This window comes from Aythya ferina (genome assembly GCF_964211825.1).
Source record: "Aythya ferina genome assembly, chromosome: 1".
Classification (NCBI taxonomy): domain Eukaryota; kingdom Metazoa; phylum Chordata; class Aves; order Anseriformes; family Anatidae; genus Aythya; species Aythya ferina.
The window spans coordinates 162,233,890-162,258,729 of NC_140296.1; the positions used below are offsets into that span (position 1 = coordinate 162,233,890).

Consider the following 24,840-nt stretch of genomic DNA (forward strand, 5'->3'; position numbering starts at 1 on the left):
ATGGAAGATGAGAGTTTCCAAGACAGGGACTTTCATCTCAGATAGGAAAATTGACAGGTTAGCAGAATACCACTGTTTCTAATTGTTGGTGTGTCTTTGGAGTGAAGATTTTTGCACCACTGTTTTTGTTCTTCCTTAGTAGTAACACTGCTTCCTGGAAACAACTGTGCACCTATGTCTTAGCAATGTTCATAAATAGGGAAAAAGCAGCTCTAGGGAAGGGAAGTCCCTTACTCAGGTAGCCATGCCTGCTGTCTCCCATGTCTTGGAGAAGGCTGGGCCAGCTGAGCATGCTTAGTTGAGCAGGCTTTCTCTCTCTCCTAGCTCTAGTTGATAGAAGCTGCACCCCACTTGGGTCAGCTTCTCCTTCTTCTCTCTTCTTAGGTATCACTGTCAGACTACAAGCCCCAGTGCCCTTGGGGGTTGTCTTCCCACCAGCCTGTCAGGTCTGGGGATTGCACTGCCCATCCATGCATCTCCAGCACCTAAACACACAGGGAAGAAAGTAAAAAATACAATAAAAGTTGTCCTATGTGTATTTTGGCTAATGGAGAAGAGACTATAGGACAGTGGCTAGGACAAGGACTTTCTCCCCCACTTTTGTTAGATTACACTGTGCTTGTGAGCTTACCACCCAGAGGGATGTAGAGGCAGCAACAGGAAGAAGGGTGTGAGTATAGGGTGATGGTTTGGGGAATGGTCCAATGCTATGGCTCCACCCAAAATCTAGTCTCTTGAGTAACACTTGGCTGAGAAAACAGTGAGATTATGGAGATATTCTCAATACAGTTAGGGCTATATCTACATTAGAATAAGGAAAACAACACTCCTCAGTGATTTTATTGTCCTGTTTATGAGTTGGCTGACCTCCTGTCTTAAATAGATTCTCAATCTGCAGTAAGCCTACTGGCAGCTGCAGGTGTTACCATCATTTCAGTAAATCGTAGGAGAAGACAAGAAGCAATGATAGCATTTTGATCATGGAAATGATTTTTCTGTCAGAGTGAAGCAACTGTCAAGCAGGTGACAAATTGGCTAAGAAAAGTTCAGCCTTCTAGATGATCCAGTTTGACAGAGAGTGACATACAAAATGATGATGGCAGTGCCACTGCCTTATTATCCAAAGAACCTTTTCTCACTGTCTTTAAATACATTGGTATTTCTCATTGGTACTTCTCATTGGTATCCCATCCTGAGGGAGAAGTCTCAGCCATTTGCATGGGGGTTTCAGAAACCAGGCATGGTTGGGCTTTCTTTGAAGAAAAAGTTGGTTTTCTTCCTTTTATTCTAAAGTCATCTTTAGTTGATGGACAAAGCAGGCTGCCTGCTTGCTTTATAAATAGAAATAAAATGCATTTCCAAATGATGAAACAACTGCTGTGGTTAGCCTAGGGAGAGAAATCACCATCACAAACATCACACCCCACAAGTGGGCTGCTTGAGTAGTGTAGGAGCAAAGAGCCTGGCTGTAGTACTCTGAAGCACAGGTACCCATCTTTTGTAATGTTTCTTTGTGAAGAAAGTCCCATCAAAGTAAGTCTTGAATTGCCAAGTGCACCAGGAAGTACTGGATGAGAAACACACTTTTCATCAAAAAAATATTTTGACCCACCACTTCACTTGTTGTATTTCTACCTCATTTAAGCAAAGTACCATATAAGAAGTGAAAGTAAATCATATAATAGGGAAAAAAATACACTTACTAAAGTATATACATAGGAAACAATAAGTCCCTATAATCACTAATACTCTTTTTCTTGGTGGACAGATTGCCATTGATGCTCAAAGTTTCACCTCAGAAACTACAGAATAATATTCCTTTTGAGAATCTATAGTCTTAATAATGTTTTCCAGATGCTCAAAGCTTTCAGAATGAGGGAAGCAATAGTAGGTTTTGTGTTTCTGTGCTACAGGGAACCACATACACTTTGCCCTTTATGTATGCCTTGAGATATGTCAAGCTTGACAAACCCATAGGTCCAGTTTCTAGGAAAGACTCATTCTCTATTTTTTCTATCCAAACTGGATTCATAGCAAAGACAGAATATGAGAGAAACATGTTCATTCCAAGTACGTTGTCATTTAAAGTGTAGAAAGAAGTAATTCTTGAGAGAAAGAAAGAAAGAAAGAAAGAAAGAAAGAAAGAAAGAAAGAAAGAAAGAAAGAAAGAAAGAAAGAAAGAAAGAAAGAAAGAGGAAAAAAAAAAAAAAAAAAAAAAAAAGGTAAATCATTTGACTTCCACTATACTGTTGTAAAGCCAGACAAAAGTAGTTTTTGTTTTTCCAGTTGGAAGAAGCTTTTGCTTATCTAGTACTGGAAAAAAACAGTGCAAAGATGTCACTGTCTAGACATTGCCTGAAGCTCAACAGCAAAGTTCAACTAGAAAGTCCAACTATTTATCATTTCTAATGCTTTGCTAGAGACACAGTGGACTGATGTTGGTTTATTCCTCTTCCTCTGCATATCTTTGGAGGACTATGGGATGCAAGAAAAGTCCTTTTTATAATCTCTTCTTGTCTATCTACAAGCTTGTTTCCTTTGATAAAGGAGATAACATTAGAACACTTGCTGAAAGGCAAATCGGGAGAGGAAAAAAGGCCTTACATGAAAAATTTAACACTTTTTTTCCAAGCAATAAGAAATGCCAACATAAAACATTTTTCTAAATATATCAGCTGGTCTAATAAAAGATACTACATTCCTAAAAACCCTGCCTCTAGCATAAAACATTCACATTGATGTGCTCTCTGAGGAGACAGAATTTAAGGAGGTCCTTTAGCAGTAGTATTGGCATGCTGAACATATTCTAAAGGTGAGAAGAGATATATTAAAAGGTGTTCTTAAACACAGTAGGGAAAGAATTTCTGAAAGAAAGTCAGGACTAAGCTATTTGCTGCAAAAGGCCATTTGCATTACTAGAGAAGATCATAACTTGGTTCAAAAGCATCAGAGGAGGTGATATTAAGAGAGATGTTTATTCGAGTGGATGCTGAAGTTTGAGTTGCAAGGCTGATCTCTAAAGACCAAAAATAATATACAAAAAAAAAAAAAAAAAAAAAAAACCTGATAACCTGGGAGTTAAGGCCAATGAGAAATTCAAAATTCCAAGCAGGATTTTTGGAGAATTATTAGCATCTGGTTTAAATATACCAGTTGGAAAATAGGAGGACAGTAAGTACAACTGTGTCATGTTACACTGTCAAAGTCAGAAAAGAATGCTGAACTGTGATAGAGGCTATTAGTGGTTACTTCAAAAGAAGCAGAGAAATTTCAAAATGCAATACTTTTGAGAAGACATCAGTAGTACAGTGAATCAATCAAAGATGATTATTTATAGCACATTTTATAATATCTAGCAAGGGAAAAGTGCATATGACCTGGATAGAGGGAAGTGTGGTACAGCAAAAGCAAGAACAGAGCTGTAGAGATCATCCTACTTTATACTTAATGATTGGAAAACAGCTTTCTATAGAAGCTTCAGGAGCTGCACATACTAACTCTGACAGGTGCTAAATATTCTAAATATAGTGTGAATAGAATCCTCACTACAGGTGAGTGAAAAACAAGAAAAAAAGTAAGTATAATTTGTCATAGATGTATCTGAGAGGTTCAGGCCTGTGTAGTCATACACCCACTTAAGTTCTGCTTCCAGATGCTTTTTGGTATGGAAGCAGAGTGGGGGTAGTCAATCAGATTTGTTTCTCCCAGAACTCCAAAAAGGGCAGGGCTACTTGCTTAGCCTGTATAAAATAAATCAGCATGAGCTGATAGGAGAGAAGAAGCTCCAGCAGAAGACAAGTCAAGGAATGAACCAATGTGGTGGTTCAGCAGCAGCAGCAGCAGAGCCTCATTAGCACTTAGTTTTGTTGATCCCAACCTGTTGATCCAACACTGCAATTATTGTAAAAATTCATAGCCATTATCTATGTCTATGATACAGACATCAGGAGATCAGGAGATTAAATGTCTCCCTTAATTATATTAAAGTAGCCGGTTACCTGCAGTAACAAGACTACAGCTTTCAGAATGAGGATGGCATGATATATGAAAATGTCTTCAAACCAAAAAACTACCTCCTTAAACGTGCTTTTTGATCTTACCTGATCTGCTTGCAGCGTTCATTTTCTAAGCATATCTTAGCTGCACTGACTGATACATTAAACTATAATAATTCTTCCTGGCTAAAAAATTCACCAAACTTATTTCAGTGCTTAGCATGTCATTATCAATATGCTGCAGTAAAGCAGATGGTCCATTAAGGAGACCCTTTTAGGATTGGATGTGGGACATATTGCCATGCTATCATGATGCTGTTACAGCAGATACTGTCCTAGTTCATGAAGAAAAAGGTTTATGTTCTTCATGGTTATCAATCAGATGCTTTTCACTGAGCAGTAAATGCAAGAGCTAAACCTCACAGTGGGAGCTTATATATTCTTTTAACAAAATAAATTTTAAAAAGTCTAACCATAAATAGTCGTTCAGTATTAATCTCCAGAATATGAATGTATGATTGGATGACTGAAAGCTTCCGTGGTTGTTCTTTCCATTGCAAAATGGAAGCAGTCATGTACAAGCATATTACAGCATCTTGAACTCTGTCATTAAATGCTATTCAGCACAGAATGTTTAATTGTCAGCTGTGTGACACACTACATATACAAAATCATGTAGGGTAAAAGATATCATCTGGGTTAGCAAAGCGTAAGACAATATTCCATTTTCTTCAGTAGTAGTCAGCAGATTTGCACATTCACCTGAATAGGCTTCCCCTGGATTCCATTTCCAGTGTATTTTAAATCATCTTCAAAGAAGGAAAGTTACTTCTTAATCTACAGTAGCCTCTGTAAACATTTAGCTTCATCAGAAGTCTGCTGTGTTTAGTAATGATGACTCACAGGAACAATTTTATTTTTTTGAGAGTCTTCCCTTGGTTGGTTAGAAATTAAACATTTTCATTTAGCACTAAGTGAACTCTCTAAAGCCTCAATCATACTTGACACAAGCAGAGTAATCCTTAGAAAGCAATACGTTTTGAAAGCAGTTTTGATCATCAGCCTGATTTCCTGTTTAAAAGAACCCTTTTATGCAAAGAGACGAAAATAATGCAACAGCTTCATTCAGCAGTTCTGTGATAGTACTTAACATTTTCTAGTCTTAATAACAATTCTTTGTGGTTTTGTTTTTGTTTTTCTGTTTGCTTCAGCTACTGTTTTTCTGGAGTTTTGGAAAAGAAGGCGAGCAGTAATTGCTTATGACTGGGACTTGATAGACTGGGAAGAAGAAGAGGTTTGTATTTAAAAAATGTATTCTCTAATAATTAATACAAAAAAGATTTGGTTAAAAATATAAGAACATTTTTCTTTTGGATTTATTTTTAATTCATTCTTCAAAACTTCATAAACTAGAAAATAAGCACTTTTTTCCTTAGATGTTTCCTCCGGAATGTGAAGAAACTTTCCCCAGGGCAAACCAGCCTCTCTTTTACACCTCTGTAAATCCAAACTGATGGAGATAAACCAATTCAATGCACTTAATTCATTCCCTGTGGGCAGAAGAAATCTCTTTAAGTAGCAAACAGTGAAAAGCAGTCTTAACCATTTCCCATGGTGGTTACTAGAAAGGAACACCGTGCTCTTGGGACTGAGAACTGATGTCTGAGGGGAACTAGCAGGTTTTATTGTGCAGGAGAAAAGCAAGGTTCTGTGGGTGTGGCAGGAAAAGTGTTCCTTGAGTGGGATTTGGATGTACAGGTGTCCACTGTTTTCTTTCCTTACTCTGCGGAGACTGTACTGAAGTTCATGGAGGGACTGTAAGAGACTGCTGGACTGCTATGAATACAGTTGAACTTCTATATTGTTGCCTCCATGGAAAAAAAAAAATATAAGTATATTTTTCACTAGTCTTGCCAGCAGAGAAACAGACTTCTGAGTTATGTGCTTTTTCTCTGTGAGGCAATGTAGTTCACTGAGGCCATGACATGGTAAAATTGCTCATTTGCTGGTAGGATGTTTTTTGTGTTTGTGTGTTTTTGTTTTAATTTGGTTTGTCTGTTTGTTTTGTTGGTTTGTTTGTTTGTTTGTTCATTTGTTTTTTTGAAATGTTTAATGACTAAGAAAATAAGGCAAGAACCTGAAGTGAAATAACTTACACAACTAGATACTGGCTTCTTTATATCAACAAGACTATCAGTATTTGTGCACATATGCTGCCAAGTCTCAGCCACTTCAGGACTTTTCTGGTATATGTAGAGAACACTGATCTACCTCTCCTGAGATCAGCAGCCTGCTCTTGCCAATGCTGATGAGTAACAGAGAGAGGACACTGAGACAGTCCTGCCTGAGCTTCAGATATTGATCACCATTGAACTGCAGTGATCTTGTCCCTCTTGGCAAAAAGGCCACTGCTGCTGCTGGCAGGTAGAGCAGAATACAGATATATCAAACGTTAAGTCAGGACAGGATTACAGTTCAGTTTCCCACAAGGAGAAGAAACCTTTGGACTGAAAAAATACACCACCAAGTCATTTATTTTTTTCCCTGGGAAGACTGGTCTGGCAGGCAGACAGTCATGGAATGGGATGCTATATGTCTGCACCTTTTGCCATTTAAGATTCCTGGAATTGGGATTTATGCAATTTATAAAGCCATCTATCCAAATTTTCCTTTTTTATAGCCAGTTTATTTACAAATACTGGATTCCCTAGTAAAGTTATCTTTAGGTGATGCCTTGCTTCTCCTTTTCTTTTTCATTTCTCCTTTTCTTTTTTCTTTTTTCTTTTCTTTTTTTCTTTTTTTTCATTTTTCTTTTTCCTTTTTTCTTTATTTTTTTTTCTTTTTTTTTTATTCTTTCCTGTAATAATAGTACTAAGCAATATCTGTCTGCTGTGGTAAGGCTCGGAAGAGCCTTTTTCTTAGGAGTGAGCACCACAGGTCCAAGCCCATTCAGGACCAGTCCTTATTCTGTTTCCCTCTCCTCTTCGTGCACATGCCCACTGCTCTACTTGCAACCTTGCTGCTGCCACTGAAGGTTCTTGTCCTCTTGCAGAGGCTGGAGGAAAGTTTTCCTATGTAAGACTTGCTCTCTGATTTCTAAAAGCAGTAACATGTCTATGTCTTAGGGAAAAAAAAAATAAATAAAAAAATAAAAAAATAAAAAAATAAAAAAAAAAGGCAGCCATCCCATCAGCTGGAATAACTGAAAAGACAGAAGGTAAGCAATAGAGTTTGATTTTTTCTCTTCCGGTCATAAAGACTGTCCAAGCTTCTTGTAGTTGAAACTATCCTCTTAGAAATGTGATGCATTTATTTTATGATGTTGGTCAAATAACATTACTTTTGATAAGACATGTTTGTGTCCCACTGACATATTATTTCAGTCTGGCCTGCAGAATAGCATATGCATATCTGTGATTTTCAGAGGACACCTGATCCCTCTGGATGGTCAGCTGGTCCTTTTTTCTCACACCAGGCTTTTACCAGTGAGGTCTGTCAACAAGGCCATAATCATGTATCTTGGGGCACTGTTGAGTGTACCTGCGCCACAGTTATTCACTGAGCCATTCTGGAGGGAGCTTTTTCGGTCTCTACAGCAGGAAGCAGAAGCCTTTCAGAAGCAGTGTGCCAGATGGTACTTTCTCTCCTGAGTTAGAGGTTAAACATGCCAATAAGAACTCAATTGGCTGCTTCTCAAAGATTTATGTGACCAGACATCAGAGCATCAGTATCCAGTTGTCATTTGAGACATCACCTCCTCCCTTCTGCTTTGTTCAACGTGCAGGGGGGTCCCAGAGGTGGGAGCTGCTTGCCTCCCAGAGGTGTCTTCTCTGGAGATACTATAGCTGCCAGTGCCAAACACTGCTGCACAACACAAAAAGGTTCCTGCTTTCAGGTCAGCTCTACTGATCACTGACTTATCTCCTAGAAGTATCAGATAATGCACTTTTCTTTTTCCACCGGACTCTTTGCTGGACATTGACCCCAACACAGTCACAGATTTGGAGGCACGTGTCCCCAGGTGAAGAAGCGCTGAGTTTATTTCCCTTTTCTGTAGTTCAAAGTCCACCTTCACTTTGCAATTGCCTTCAGCTGCAAGCAGGATGACCTGAAAACCATGGCCTTCACAAAGGAGACTTAGTTCCATGGGTAGCTCTGCTGTCATTGTCCCAGTGATCAAGATTCAGACTTTGGTGGGGTTTTTTTTGTTAATCCCCTTTCTACATCTGGGATAAACAGGACAATATATACTTGGAGTAGGAAAGATTGGATTTATACAAGAATTCACTTGTTGAAGAACTCAGAAACCTCCTGAAAAAAAAAGGATATATTGCAGAAAGAAATCTAGAGTAGCTCTTCTGCAGAAAGATCTGGTCTAAGGCAGTACACATTAGTCCATATTTGATATTCCAGAAACCAGAACGGTTTCTTCTGTGGAAAAAAAAAAAAAAGAGTGAGAGAGAGAGAGAATTTGAATGATGCATGGTTGAGAAAGAGGGAAGAAGAACAGCCTGTTTTATTGATAAATGTCTGCAGATTGAAAAAGACGCATCATGTGGAGTTGATCATGATGTTGTATATGTCAGTGATATGTCAGTGAAACTTTGTCTCCATAAGATGAAATGTTACTCCTAAAAATGCTTCTTTCTAATAAAATCTCTGACAATTAGATTTCTTCTCTTCATTCCATTCAGTTAGCACTGGACAAACTGAGCCAACTTCTTTTATTAGCTATTTCACAGAAATCAATTAAACAGTTCTAATTACCATTCTAAGTCACAAGCTTCTATTAATGAAAATTGTTGTTTTTATTAACATTAGCTGCCATCTCTAGCTTTTGCTTCCTTCAATTTTCATTGTCAAATTGAAAAATGTTCTGCTACAATGGGAAATTTGCTAATTCCTAACAATAGACTGAAATAGAAAAAAAAAAAAAATATCAAGCAATTAAGATGACAGGAAGGAGAATTCAAATTGTTCATGTACATGACCTTCTGAATGCCTGACCACTTTAGCTTTTCGCCAAAGGAGGGCATGCCACAGCCCCTGGAGTGTCTGGGTCCCTCAGTATGGGGACATGGGCACAATGTATACTGCCTCCTTCAGCCCTGCATATCTGTATTTATTTTCCTTGTAAATGAGATGCAAGGTGGGAAACGTCGACAGTAACAGGGTCTTGCCTGGGGTGTGCAACAAGAAACCAACTGCACTGTGTTCCTGGACTCTGAGATATGGTTTCTGTCACTATTTGCAGTGCACTCTTCCTTTTCTTCAGTGTCACTTTGTATATTGTTAATGTGAGGCAGATATAGAACTGTCTGCTTCCTTCTCAAAGCTGTGCTCAACATTGCTGAGTGTCATTAAACAAGTATGAAGGTTCATGCCAGAGTTTCAGTTCTGTGTGGAGATTTATCTCTAAAAATAGCATTTGCATTTGCATTATCTGAATTGACTGGAGATTGTAGAAGATACCTAGATTTATGGACAGGTGTGTACAGTAAGAAAGCTTCCTTATAGCGCAGATCGTAAAATGTAATCAGGCGTTGGCTTAGAGAGGGCTGCAGAAAAGAAAGGGTTTCTTGCGTATTGCTCAGTGGGTCAGCTGGCAGAGCCCTTCCACAATCTGCAGAGCTCAATTCTCGAGTGCCCTGCTTCAATGCCATCACACTCTGTCCTTTTGGATGTCCCTGGGCACATGGTAATATTACTTGTATTGTTTCTCCTGCTAGATTCTCATCTTCTCAACAGCCTTCTGCCCTGATATGGCAGAAACAATGTGAGCAGGGCAGAATAAGAGCAAGGTAGTACCCTGCCTCCACAGAAACATGCTTTGCCTTTGTGTATACCCCAAATAAGTGTTGCTCTGCCAAGGTTCAGATGCTTATTTCCTGTGTGCCATGTTGCATTCTCACTTTCTTTTTTTTTTTTTTACACGTGCAAAATTTTGTCTGTGTTTAATCATAGGGAAAAGATATATTAGCTTGTCTAGCTCAGCCACTAGCTAATGTAGTGCTAGTTCCCTCAAGCACATAGTTAGACAAACATTGCAGCCAAGCATGCATGACTCTCATCTTTATTTAAATAGCATGTTACCAGGTTGCTGTTTGAATTTGGAAATTAAGGATATTGAGAAAGTGCCTTCAAAACTTCTGACTGAGATTGAGACTTTTTTTACTTTTCCCAGAGGAATTATATTAAAAGGATGTAGGATTTTAGGATATCTTATTTTTATTCATATTTTAAAGTCTTGCATGAGCAACTACCATTTGCTAGTTTCAATGTAGCTATATAAGGTCTGCTCATTTCTAAGCTTTTAGAATGATTAACCTATAGCCATAATCAATAACTTTCAGTCAGGAAAAGTTCAATTAAGAGCAGCTGAAGTGTTGGAAGTGAATGAAATCGGTGCATTGGGCTCTTAACTGTTACAACAAAATGCACAGCAGAGACCTGGCAGAAAAACTGCAAAGGCAGTCGAGAGGTGCCTCTGTGCTTCCTCATAGCCAGCTGTACAATGAGCCAGTTCTCCAGCATGTACCAGAGCACTGTAACACTCGATTCAATGTGTATGGTCTGTCAGCAGCTGTCAGAGTCCATCCCAGCAGCCTGTTGCTTGCTCTCATCTCTGGCAGCATCCCTGATGTCAGGCTTGGGAGAGGTGGCCCAGGACAAGCCAGGACAGGCTGGTGGTGGTGAACCTGCTGGATGGCAAGGCAGGGGGGGAGCTGTACTGCAGCTGAAAACTATGCAGTGTCAGCTGAACCCTGTCTTCTAACATGGCTGTAAACAGATGTAACCAAGTTGCAGTCTAAAAAATCCCCAGGTTTCATTTTGGAAGAGAGTATTACAGCAAAGCAGGACTTAAAATTTCTGCTGCTGAAAGCTGCTCCTGCTATTGGTATTGTCCAAGCTAAAAAGGAATTGAGTACTGCTGGATGGCATAGCCTCTCTAAATAATGAAAGTCTTCTGCTGCTGTCACCTAACTGCTGAACAAACAGCAATTGGGTTTGGAAAATGAAGCAGCCTCCCGTCATTGTTGTAAAGTTCCAGTATCAATAGGATAATGCTAGTCTGGAAAGCCCTGTGATAGCAACTTTGAAATGACATGGCTTGCAGTCATATAGTTTGAAAAGGTATTGTTTAGATAAGTAGTCAATCAGGGAGTTTACTAAATGATTCCAATATGGTTTTATGGATATAGTGATGCATTCGAGTCTTCATGACAGATCGCTGATTTCCCAGCTCAGCTTTTATAGTATCTGTGCCAGCTACTGAATTCCAAGGTATAATTCTCATTAACAGTGATCTGAAAAAATGATCTGAAGTCAGAATCTTTCCTAGCTGTACTGTACATGAACGTTGTCTGTCTGTTCTCTAGGAGGAAATACGCCCGCAGTTTGAAGCCAAGTACTCCAAGAAAGAGCGAATGAACCCCATATCCGGGAAGCCAGAGCCTTATCAAGCATTTGCAGATAAATGCAGCAGACTCATTGTTTCTGCATCTGGAATATTTTTTATGGTTTGAGAACTTTTATTTCTTTTCCTGTTTAAAATAATACAAAGTATCATTATCTCTGATGAGAGAGCATGGAGATACTGGATATGACTGAAAGAGCAATAAGCTCTTTCATGTTTACTGCTGACTGAAAATCTGTACAGAGCAAATATCCTGAGTTTCTGTTAAGTCCCACACTAGTTTACTCTTTGCTGAGTCTCACAGTTAGTTAAATCTTTCCTTCAAGGTCCAGATTCAGGAGTACTGCTAAGGCTATATGAATAGGCGATGTGTAACTATACAAGTGCTGGAGTAGTGACATTATCAGATTTAGGAACCAACTTCAGCTGACTGAATTTCCTTACCCTCCCCATGTAGATAGTGCAGAGTGATGGAGAGGTGCCATGGGGGAGTCAGTTGTTCACTCTACAGAGAACTTAGCTTAGGTGCCTAAAGTGCTTAAAGATCTCCTATTTTTTCAGTGTACTGCAGAGGTAAGAAAAGAGGGCTTTTATTCCTAGTGCAATTGAAATAGAGAAATTGAAGTTCCTTGTCTAAAATATGGCCTCTCTCCCCCTTCCAAACTACAAATCTGTATGCATCAGTGGAGTCTCAGTGAAGTCTCTCCTAACAGAGCAGCAAGCATTTCTGCTAAAATGCTCCCTATCCCCTAACTTTTCTGAATCTGTTATTCACTAGTATTCACATGACAGCAGTAGCAGTAGGATTATCTTGAAAACACAGTTGTCATCAACTTGGACATTTACTACTGCTTTTCCAGGTGTATTTCTGTATTTTGTATTTTTGTATATGTGTATATATATATATACTTTTTTTCTTTTTTTGAAAAAAAAAAAATGAAAATTTCGCCCTTTGAAAAGACATTCATTAATCTTCTTGGCCTAGTAGTAGATCTTACTCAAACTGCTAGAGAGAGTAGCCTTGTCCTGAATTTCATGCTCTACAAATTGTCTCCGTAATAGTCCTTGAAACAAGACAAGGATTATTTTCACTGAAGATACTTTTTAATGTTGGCATAGCATGGGCTTCCAATTAGAAAAATAATGATTTTTCCCCTTTTATGTAAAAAATATCCATTAAAAAGAATAGTTTTAAGCACAGGAGATGCGTTTACCAAAACTTCAAGTTAGAGCTTTTCTCAAAATCTCACAGCATTGACTCACAGTGCAGTTATAAATACAGCTTCAACTGGATCAGTGCTTCCATGTTACCAAAGGAAAGGGGTCCTTCTTCTTGGCTCTGTGCAGGGAATCCAGAGGCAATCCTCTAACTTGGTAACTTTGCAATGTTTCTATGTGCTGCCAGTGTGGTAGCAAATAATCTAATAAACTGCCCCTTCACATTCACACACACCTAACTTTTTTTATTCTTCTGCACTGTGATTATGTCAAACAGTGTTGTCACTAATAACATATGAAAACAGCTTGATTAGCACTTAATATTTTCAAAATCATTGTTCCCATTCAATTACCTTAGATATGTGTTGGTTTTGACAGGTTTAAGTTGTTTTTGCATAACTTCAGTATGCATCTAGCTTTTGGAAGTACTATCTGTCTTCTACTGAAGAAACTCTCCCTGTCTAATAAGATAGCTAACGGGTACTGTGTCAGCATTTGTATGAGATGCGTCACCCATACTAATTCCCAACTGTTTGTCCTTTAGGTGGTTTGCTAAACTGTGACATAAATTGGTCACGATGGAAAACAGTTGTCATTTAGTGCTCAACTGTTGCATATGGAACATCAAGTGATTTAACAGGCTGGCTCAGCTGCATGGCTCTCACATTATAAGTGTCACATTTGCTGAAAGACTCATCAGAGAAGAAATTACCAGGGCAATTGAATTTGTTACCTTCCCCAGGCAGAATCTTTCCAGAACTGCAACAAGAAACAGCTTGCAAGAGGAGCTTGCTAGGGTTGCTGCTGAGACAGTGCTTACAAATGGAGACATTTTTTCCTGCAAGTGTGAAGCACAAATTGCACCCCAGATACAGCATCATCACAGTGGGACATTAGTTTGAGAATAGCCTTTGTACATTGTCAAACATACATGTAAGACAAATTCCCAGTTCCCAGAGCTGGCAATACTGTTTTCCACATGAATGCTGTGGAGCAGATACATTAGTCAAGAAAATGCTTAAAATGAAAAATTATTTTAATATGACTTTATAGGTATTTTGCATTATGGAAATAAAAAGGAATCCACAATAAGAGGAATATTCAAGTTGAAACTTTTCTCTAGAACCAAAGTTGATGTGTATTTCAAGCCTTTCTTTTAATTGGTATGGTTTTCAGTTTCAAAAAAAAAAGTTTACACCTGTTCTATCTCTCTTTTTTTTGTTTTGTTTTGTTTTGTTTTCCTCCTTCAGATATGTGTGGTGATTGCTGCTGTTTTTGGCATTGTTATTTACCGTGTTGTGACTGTCAGCACTTTTGCTGCCTTTAAGTGGGCTTTAATCAGGAATAACTCTCAGGTTGCAACTACAGGGACTGCAGTGTGCATCAACTTTTGCATTATCATGCTACTGAATGTGGTGAGTAGAACTCATACATTCAAAGAGAGTCACCAGATTGGTAGATATCTCAGCCTGCAGAGTACTGAATACTTTCAAATCCTGACTTCAGCAGAAACGGAGGTTACATGATGCCTTGCTAAGCTGGACATGACAATTTTGTTCATGGACATGTTAACACTTATGTGAAGTACAATTCTGAAACCAATACATTAAGTAAAGCATGTTTGATTGTTCTAAAAAAAAAAAAAAAAAATGTTTTAAGAAGACATATCCATGCTTCTGTTTTATCCTTTGCCTCATTTTTTTTTTTCCTTTTTCATGTTTGCAGGTTTTAGCCTGTTTAATCAATATCCTTGTTTTTAATAAGTGTTTGGTTGTTCTTTTTTAAATACGTTGACCAAGTGTAGCTCTTATTTGAACTAATTTATGTTATTTCAGCTTCAGTTTTCATGTTAGCACCAGTCAGGATGTGCATGTACAGAATGTACAGATACAATGCCGATATGCAGAAGGGGTGAAAGCTTCATGAGGCTTGAGCAGACATGACTTGTTCCATGAGCTGCTTATGGCCTTTTCAAGGTGACAGCAGCAGAGATGTGATCTAGGTGCATTTGGGGGGAAGGGGTTGCTCACTGGCTGAGGTTAGCCTACTGTGAACATGTGAAATGGTTTGGAACTGGGCTTGGGCATTTCCAGGTAGCAACAGTCCCAGTAATAGAATTTACCATAGACTAAACAGGGGAAAAGTTTCATCCTCCCATCAAGATGCAGATATGGCTGTGGTAGCAATGTGCCTTCTGTTAATTGATCTTGGCAAGAAATGTATGGCCTTTTACTCTCAGATAAGTGTGTTTTGTTAACTGTCATTATAAGACTGCATTTTAAGGGAGAGGAGGAATCAGCCTACAAATCATCCAGGTACTGGAGTATCTCTGCCCACTCAATGGCAAGAGTCTTCTGTCAAAAGCATGTTAGGCTTTGCTTCAGAACATATGCTGACTTACCTGGGAAATTTATAGAGGAATTACAAGATGTTATTTCAGGCCTGCATGTTTACAAGGACTGGCTTGGAGATTATTTTCATATCTGTGCAATACTGAAGCATTTCCATCATCTAAAAAATAATTCAAACAGCCCATTTTTTATAGAGCAGTAGGTTCCAAGAAGCGTTGTGGCAGGGCTTCACTTCTCCCTTGTCATAGGCAAGACTGGATTGGCAATTAGAACAGTCTATCAAGAATTGTTGACTATGTTTCCCCTAGGGTGGGACAATAGGCTGAGAAAGGGCAGAAAGAAGAGGTGGAAGCTGTTAATTCTCTTTGAATTTGTACTGAGGGCTCTCTTCTTCTATGCTGTTTTTGATTTATTGTTTGTTATCTGCAGCTTTGGGGGATTTTCTTTAATCTACATAGAGCACACAATAAGCATAGAAGAAATAAAAAGAAAACTATATATATCTATGTCAGTACAGCATCTGTTTCCAAGTCCTCAATATAAGCCATTGTATATGCAGTGAAGCAGCAACAAAGCAATATTGCGCAAACAAAAATACTTGGTTCTCAAAGAGTTCTACAGCTTAGAGAAATTTTTAAAATATTGAGGGATGGCTTGAGGTTGCCTTTTGAGAAACTGTTTTATTTCCCAAAATATATCAAATTAATAGAGCACTGAAAAGATGGATTCCTTAAGCTTTGTGCACATTGCCATGCAATAGGCACCATATCCTTAGAACTGAATATCACTCATGGAAACAAAAGATCCCCAAAATATGAAACTGCATTAGCTGCATTAGTCAGAGGAGTTACAAACATTAAACCTCACTTCCTATGATGGATAAATGTAGTTTACCGAAGGACAGTAGTGCAGTTTCTTTTGAAAAAAAAAAAATCTTTTTTTTCCCATCAGCAATCAGGTAGTTGAATTGTGTACAAACTGTGACTCAAGAAAAACAGAAGTAGAGAAAACTAAGACAGTATAATAAAACCAGAATGGACCAAGACATATATAACAATAGGGAATTCTCTACTAGGAAGCCTGGAAAACAGCTGGTGATTCTAATACAAGCTGACAACCTCTCTAATCATCAGGGGAAAGGTACAGAGCACAAGTAAGTTCTAGACTACATGCTCTGAGAGCTAGGTAAATACACTGATGCATCATCCATCATGACAGAATGATCTGACCTTCAAGCGTAAGATCACCCAGACAGTCATGCTGCCTGACCTGGGAACAATCATTGGCTTTACTTAGGTTAATAAAAGCTCTTAATTCCAGTGACACTGTACATAGAAAATATGAACTACATAATACTTGAGGAGATCCCTTCGGATGAGTAGTGATAAACTGCGGTAGCAGGTAATCTGGTCCAAATGCTGTTAAGAGAAGCTCTAGTGCAGTCTTACTGTTCCACGAGGAACAGCAACAACATACAGGTTTGATACCCACATCCACAGAGCGATGTACATTTATAAAATAGCCTACTCCCTGCTGGGTTCAAGATATAAACCATCCAGACATTTAGCACTTTTGCAGTTGCCCTTAGGAGATGCTTTTAAACCTAGAAGAAACCATCTTTTTCATTACTTGAATCAAAACGTTTTACACCAAAGACAGCAAAAATCTGTTCATAGCAAGAAGTGGTTGTTAACACAGATGAGATAATTCAGGATAACTTCAGACCTTAAGCAGTCAGTTTAATCTATAAATTGTACTTACTTCAATTTAAGTAACAATGGTTTATAGGAATAAGTGCAAATGAAAAGAAACATTGTTTATATGCAATTTAGAAATAATTAAGTACTTGAGCCTGAAATATGAGGAATTTTTTACCCCTGTATGCATCAGTGAGAATTAAGGACATTTAGCATTTTGTGGGAGCAGACCATAGCCTCATTTGAAGCAAATGGAAATGGTTGTATTAATTTACATTAATAATGATGGTGGTGGTGGTATGCTTTACAGGTTCAAAAGCTGTTTGCAAACAATAACGGTGGAAACACTCCAAGTTAGTTTTCATGAGTTTTATTAAGTTAGCAATTTCACAGAGAATTGGAGATCTTGGTACATGCTAATCTCAGCAAGTGCCATTTAGGATTTAGAACAGCGTCACTGACACAGGGTAAGATATGTGTCTGGAGGTAGGGATTATGAAAGGCTTTCTCTGAAGAACCTTGACTCCCCAGTGACTTCATTCCTTTCAGCACCAGAAAGAAAGAGAAAAAGAAAACAAAAGGAAAAAGAAAAAGGGGGGAAAAAAGACAGAAAAACAAAAAGGCACCAGAAACCTGCATCCCAGAGCATAGAGTGGTTTTCTTTGTGAGATAAATGCTCCATAAGTAACCAAAACAAAAATCCCAATCCACAATTCTGCTTCATGTTTTGGAAAAGTTGTCAAACCCTTTTTCACTGTGTACATAAAATAGGGACAGTGACAGCTTTTTTTCCACATTTATTGTAGATGAAAAGAGCTGTGTATAAGCTTTACAAATATTACTATTCTTTGATTGATTCTCTGATTATTGTATTATTAATATATAGTTTTATTATCATCATTGCCAGAGCATCACGGGGATCATTTGAATGTGAGATTTGACATGTAAAAACAATTACTTAGAAACAGTACTATAGTTTTTGAGTTGGCCATGTTCTAAGAGCCTGTTTCTTCTCTGTTACAGCTGTATGAAAAGGTAGCTCTTTTCCTGACAAATTTAGGTAAGTGGTGTTAAATACACAGTTGAATGATATTGTGCTGATTTTTTGTCCCTATATTGTGACAGCATTCAAACTGTCTGTATAGATATGAAAAGTCCTGATTAATTTGATATCTATAAGAATGAAAGTTTTTCTTAGGTTTAATAAAGAAGAGTATCAACTAAGCTATAGTACAATTGAATCAGCAGTACCAAGAAACCCTCCTGCAGTCCGTGGTTCCTGTTCCAACCCCTTACCTTGTAAAAAATTAAACAAATTGTTACCATGGGGGCAGAAGCATAAGTTTTCAGAGAGACTGAATGTTCAAACTCCCAACTTTTGCAGAAACCTGGAAACAAAAGAATCACTTTTGGAAGCCAGATTTGTAGCTTGAAACTGAAGTTCTTACTGACTCTCAAACATATCTGTGTAGGAGGGTCAGTATTTGGAAGGGAAAATAAGTAGGTGACTCATCAGCTTTGCCGACACCTGAACTCTAGTGGTACTCTAAGTAATTTTTCAGGTCAGCCTTAAAGGTGATCTTTATGCTAGGGTAAGGTTGACATATTTCTTTGTTTTTACAGTCAGCTAGTACTAGAGTAGCAAATAACTCATCTATCCACAGCTCAGGCAGTCTCTGGAGATCTTGATCACACTGGAAGATTGCAGTGGTTGGTGGCAGTTGGCAAGGGCTCCTTGATGTCAAGAAGCCTGAAATGAGATGCTTGCTAAAGTCCTGCAAAATCAACCATATCATTGAATGTGTATGAGAATTTTTTTTAGGAGATTAGTTTGAGTTTGTGTTCAGTAATATGTTTTGGACCAGGACTACAGATTTCCACTGTGTTCAGTAATATATTTTGGACCAGGACTACAGATTTTCACCTCTGCTTAGAGGAACAGCTGATGCTAGCTATTGTCAGGGCTTTTTTACATCTAGAAAGTCCTAGGCAATGTGTTCAAAGTGTGTCTGTGTGAGGTAGCATTTTATACTGTTGTTTCTTAGATTAAGATTCCTCATTTTTATGTCTTATATTTAAAATATTATTGCCATTCTGCACCCATGGAAAAGACATCTACTAATTACAGCTAAGAAATACAACTTTTTCAAGTATGTTGTTTGTGTAGGCTATGCACTTTTTTCTCTTTGACATCCTGGGGACAGTAAGACATGGTCTAGAGACCTTGAAGTTTGATTACTTTCTGCCAGGTTATCATCGAGGTAGGTCTGCTTCTTGTAGCCTCTGCAGATATAACTTGTGTTGAGGATTCAGTGGGTCAAGCTGTTCTGACAATGTTCAGCATTTATTGTACTATTTACTCTGGTGGCCTAAGTAGCTGATTTGATTTGAATGATCTTTATCAGTGTAATAAGCTCAGAGTGGATTTGGCAGCAAAGCTACATTCAGGATGTCCTTCTTCATATTTTACATGACCTTTTCGGAACTCACGTCTGTGTTACTCCAGAGTTTTGCCATTCTCTCTGATAGGAATATGAGCAAAGCTTCAGCTGCAGCAGCCCTGTAAAAGTCAAACTTATCCTTTCCACGGACTGGCATCAAAAATCCACAATGCTTCATTTCTTTCTGCTTAGCTGAATATATATGTAGTGGCATGCACAGACTTCGCTTTCTTGACAAGTTACTTCCAAATTACTAGAGTAGTTGTTAATTAATAGTCTATTTTACACTTTTGTTGAGTCATCTATTTGAAATTTCCTCATGGATAGTGTGGCTCCAATTAAAGAGAATCTAGTTTATCATTTTTGTGCTTGTACACCCTTTGAAGTACATACATGTATACAAGTACTACCAATATGATGCCCAGAACTGTCATAACTACCTCTACTTCTGTGATTACTCCTGTTCATAGCAATGTATTACTAACAGGCTCATGCCAACTGGAAAGCAGTTACAGGACATGATAGTGGTGTGTTGGTGTAGTAGTTGTTTTGTTAACTCCTGCTTTGATTACTCTGTAGATTAAGGGCGAAGCGAAGGCATACATCTTCCCCTTTCCCATTTGCCTTACCCATCTATTGCAAAGTATTTTTTCTCTGTCTTCTGTGAGGAGCTCCCTGGGACAAGGAAAGTGGCACTCTGCTGATACCTGTATAGAGTCCTTAGGTGCCAGCATGGCAGGCACATCCATGAAACAGAAACAGAAGGAAGATTTACTTCAGTTCAGCGTGACATTTCTAACCAAAAGGCACTTACACAGCTTACAGCGGCATGCTTTGCGTCCATGTCGTCATGGTAGACTGCAGAGCGGGAAATGAGAGAAAAACCTGAGTCTGTAAGAATATACATGTTATCTTGCAGTCTTCTGGGAATATACGTACCCAGATACCTAAACAGGTTTCTAAGTCTTTACAAGCTAGCTTGCTGTGTGCTTCTTTTGGATACAATTTCTACTGTCATCTTATATATAGAAATCAGCAGGCTAATTTACAAATACATTGCCAGCTCAGATAGGTGCCTGCAGCCTTTGCGCCAAGTGAAATTGTTAATCTGATTAAGCCTCTCAAACTCTGTTCTCTTTCTTCACAGAACAGCCTCGTACCGAATCTGAGTGGGAAAACAGCTTCACTCTGAAAATGTTTCTTTTTCAGTTTGTCAACCTGAACAGTTCTACCTTTTATATAGCATTCTTCCTTGGAAGGTAGGAATGATATCTTCAACCTTGTATTCACAAAATAAGTGGAGAGGAGAAATAAGATGGACAGTAATGAAAAAAATAGGACCATACTATCTCACATCTTAAAATGCAAATTTCTTACTAGTTCAGTGGGAAAATTGCAGTTTTATTTTCCTTTCAAAGGGCCAGAAATAGACAGGTAGTTTTCATTTCCTAACATCATATTGACGTAATGCTAACTCTTAGCAATTTCACAACTGGGAACTGATGCCACCCCCAATAATATGCATGCAGGCCACTTAGTTCTCTCTTCATGTGTGTAATTTGTATGGTAAGTAAATAATTCAACATTGTGTCTTTTTTTCTTTCCGAGTACTGAATATTTTGCTACTTTTATTATGAGATTTGAACAGTTAACAATGAATTAGGAGCCATCAGATTTTTTTTCCTAGGGAAAACTAACATTTATACTGATTTCATGGAAAGGCAGATACCACATGCTGAATAAGAAAATGGACTGGCAGTTGAAAACCATTTTTTGACTGACATAAGCAGTTTTATTCAGATTTCCTCTCTGTTCTGCATATGCTGAACATGAAGCAGCACAATACTTGGTATTCACATAAAAATTGAAGTAAAAATATATTTAGCCATTTGTGTGAATTATTCCAGGAATCCCCAAATCGTATTTGCTGCACAACATCTTTTATAGTTAGTCATGCTAAGGTGACGTTAGATTAAAACAACAGTATGATCTTTCTTCTACTGCAGTGAGCAGACTGCTCATACAACATCATTGATGTATATTTGTGTGTTAAAGATTTACAGGACACCCTGGTGCCTACCTAAGGCTGATAAACCGGTGGAGACTGGAAGAGGTGGGTCCTTGCTAACTCCTGTGCTGCTGAAACAAGCTACACACTGATTTATTTGCTGCCCACGGATGCAGTAAATGCAAGCAAAGGCAGACACATAATTCTAAGTATTTTTGAGTGTGCTATTGGGTTTTGAGATGCTTTCTAACTCCACACTGCTGACACTCTACCATCTGTTACAAAAACCATCCGTATATTGATATATGCCCTTTCAATGCTAGCAGTTTCAGTCTGTGCATCACATTTGTATAGTTTAGCCTTTTCTTACATTTTTGTGTTGGAAGGATTTCATCCTTAAAATCAGATATGAATCTGACAACTTTTTGCTTCTGAAAAAATTTCTTCCTCTCAGCTTTTCTAGCCTTGCTGACCAGGGAGCTACATTAATAAAATGACAATTTAAAACACAGATACATAAAATGTACTTAAAGATTGACCAAAACACCTGAACAAACTTCCCAAAAGTTATTGACATAATGTTGGATGTCTACAAAGTCAGATGAAATTGGAGAGAAGTGAGGGATCACTTTTGCAAGTCAAGTACCAACCTCCCCTCCCCCCCCCCCCCCCCCCCCCATTTTTATTTATTTATTTTTTTTTAGCAAATACATTCAGAATTCAAAAACCAGTTATGGAAGGTGAACAGCAGCAGTTTCTGTATTGGTCCTGTAGCATTAGGTGCTGCTGTTTGTATAATCAAATCCCGTGGTTTCTTTGCTGCTTTGCAGATGAATAATGGAAACAACTTTGCAAATATATGACAAATGGCAAGTAGAAAATGCAGGTTTTTACACTGATGATATGAATTTACAAACACTTCCAGATCTCTAAATATTTTCATTTACAGAGGTCATCCAAGCATTAGCAAAGAATTAATAATTTGAAAAGGCTGTCCTAATTCTGAAGTAGTGAATTCTGTACATTCAAGGAAAAAGTAATAAATGGGCAGATAGACTGAACATCCCTCTGAAGTCTGAGGGAGACCAAGTTGACCTAACTGCTGCTGCTGCAAAAAGAACTTGATACAGCCTAGTCCAGCGTCCCTGGGTATATTCAGACCACAGTGTACATAGCACATTAGTGGTGTTATGGCTGTAACATCACTGCTACTTCATTAGTACTTCATCTACCTCTCTTAGGCTATATTTGCTTGTGTGATGATTCCTAAAAATAGAAGGATGATGATTTAATAATAATGCTAGTGAAGTTAATTAAAAAGTGTTTGTGCTACCCTGTTAATCTAAAAAGAAACTCAATGAGGTCAACAGAAACCTCAGCAGGGACCCTGATTATGAGGACTGTATAATGCAGTATGTATTAGAAATTCATATTACATTTTCTTATGAGTCATAACTAATTTCAGATTTTTTCTCCCAAAAAATAAAGAGAAATAGTTCCAGTCCTGTGACTGTAATCTGCTTCACTTGCCCGTAATACCCAGGATTTAACAATATATCTTGGACTCCACTGTTTGGATTTGCAAAGTCAATTATACAAAATGCTGTTTGAGGGGAAAAAGTTTTGGGCACTTCTCTGTTTCTTCTTTATGGCATTGCCTAAATTTTTACTAGCTGAACATCTCTCCTCAGACCAACACCATTTCTTCAAGGCCTGGACCTATGGCTAAAACAAGTAAGCACTCAGAAAGAGATGCTGAGAACTGCTATTTGACAGTTAGGGACTTTCAGTTCTTCAAGAAGATAATATTTTCAGGAATCCACTCAGTCGTATACATTATAAGTACTCAATAAACAGTATTAGGACTATCCTCTAGGCATAAACTCTTTGCATGTGCAGCCAGGAGGAGTCTTTTCTTCATTTTTTGACTTGAAGCATAATTAGACTCCCTAAAAGCTATTGTAATCCTTGGAGAAATTCGGTAGCCTTTACCTCTATCCTACCCTCAATTCCATAACATACTGTCCTGGTTTCAGCTAGGATAGAGTTATCAGAGTAGCTGGTATGGTGTTTAGCTGCTGGCCGGGTTAAACCACAACACATATTAGCAGTATTAGTGTGAAAACTGTACTTGTTTCAGCTGATTCTGTCCCCTGCAGAGAATTAGATGATAGGCTTACAGGGGTCATGGTATGATACAGTTTCATATGCTCCCAAAAGTTTATATTATGAAAAATATTAAACAGAACAGCATTAAATTTCCTTTAAGTAAATTATTTAATATAAGTGTTTGCTCTTTAAGAAATGCTTAAAACTGAGCATTATTTCTACTTAACCTTTTGTTTCTTTTTTTCTGTAGTGCCACCCTAGTGGATGCCTTATTGATCTCTGTATGCAAATGGGTATTATAATGGTGCTAAAGCAGACATGGAATAATTTCATGGAACTGGGCTACCCGTAAGTAAACATGTCTATGCTTTTGTAGGTAACAGAAGGATACTAAGTTTATTTTTTTGTTTGTTTTGTTTTTGTTTTTTTTCTGTGACTGGTTACATAAAAACAAGGTACAGTAGCCATTATAATAGAACATTTCCTTTAAGATAGATAGCTCTTAAGCTAGATTTCCAGGCTTGTAGAGATAGTTGTTGTAGGTTTTGTATGTTGAATATGGTTTGAAAAAAAAAAGTGTAATATAGATATTTACAAATAAATAATATGTGAGAAGCACTTGATTCCATTAAATCATATTCCCTGTTTCAAAACTCCTTAAAAATAATTGTAGGACCACTGTATTCCTTGCACAGGCAATATTGTATGTATCATTTTTTATCTATACCAGGAAATTCTAAATTGGATTTCTCCTTGCTGGGTGATAAAAGATGCCTGAAAGGGCAGGTATGAGCTGGAAAAAATGCACTGCTGGCATATGCACTCTCAGAGATAGAAAAATGTACTGACTGGTATGTAGACAAATTCCCTGGTGATCTTCTGGGTATTGTGGAGCTGTGCCCTAGCTATGAAGGTTGACAGTTATTCATTTTCTATTGGTTCATTTCTTATTGATTAGTATTTAATAAGCATGATTAATAGAGACGGTTGATGCTAGAGACTGTGGCAGATCATCAAGTGAAATTAGCAAGTGTGAAAATATAAGAGAGTTGACATTGTCAGAAAGTTTGCCCTTGCAAAGTTCTGCAGTTCGGAGGGATTTGCTTCGCTGCAGGATCCACAGCAGAGCTAGTGCAGAGGTTGGTGCCTGAACTGCAGAATGTGTCGCAGCAGTGATTTCGGGCAGCCTCTGCGGTGATCACATCCAGCCGTAACGAGAATGGAGTAAATGATTTAAATGCACAGAGTAATGGGCAATCAAGGTACTCAACATTCACTATTTGTCTGCCTTCCCCAGTCAGTGCCGAGCGTGCTTCTCGCCAGGATTTTGCAGCTGTTAGGGCTGGAGGAATTAGCAGGGTGGGGAGGGGGGAACAGCAGCAACAACACTGATCCTTCTTTTTCCGCTCCCAGACTCTTATCAGTTTTCATTAGATCTTTCTGCTACCTACTAACAGGGATTTTGAAACCCAATAATAAGCATTGAAGAGAATTAAAGAAGGTGACAGAAGTAGATAAGAGGGGGTTGTTTAAGAACAAGTGCTTTAATAGGAATAAATTATTTTAAGTAAAGTCTGTCCCTTCATTTAGAGTCACAATACAAA

General features: G+C 38.1%; 1 protein-coding gene across 12 annotated transcripts in view; it reads left to right on the forward strand.

Annotated features, from left to right (window-relative positions):
* The window catches only part of ANO4 (anoctamin 4), a 221,767-nt gene that overhangs the window by 177,698 nt on the left and 19,229 nt on the right, over positions 1-24,840 (forward strand). For all 12 annotated transcript variants that reach the window (XM_084506049.1, XM_084506043.1, XM_084506040.1 and 9 more), the window contains 7 exons: positions 5,207-5,289; positions 11,375-11,515; positions 13,881-14,045; positions 17,702-17,738; positions 20,267-20,378; positions 21,175-21,232; positions 23,487-23,584. In XM_084506049.1, coding sequence (XP_084362175.1) covers positions 5,207-5,289; positions 11,375-11,515; positions 13,881-14,045; positions 17,702-17,738; positions 20,267-20,378; positions 21,175-21,232; positions 23,487-23,584 — 694 coding nt within the window. The remainder of the gene's footprint in view (positions 1-5,206; positions 5,290-11,374; positions 11,516-13,880; positions 14,046-17,701; positions 17,739-20,266; positions 20,379-21,174; positions 21,233-23,486; positions 23,585-24,840) is intronic.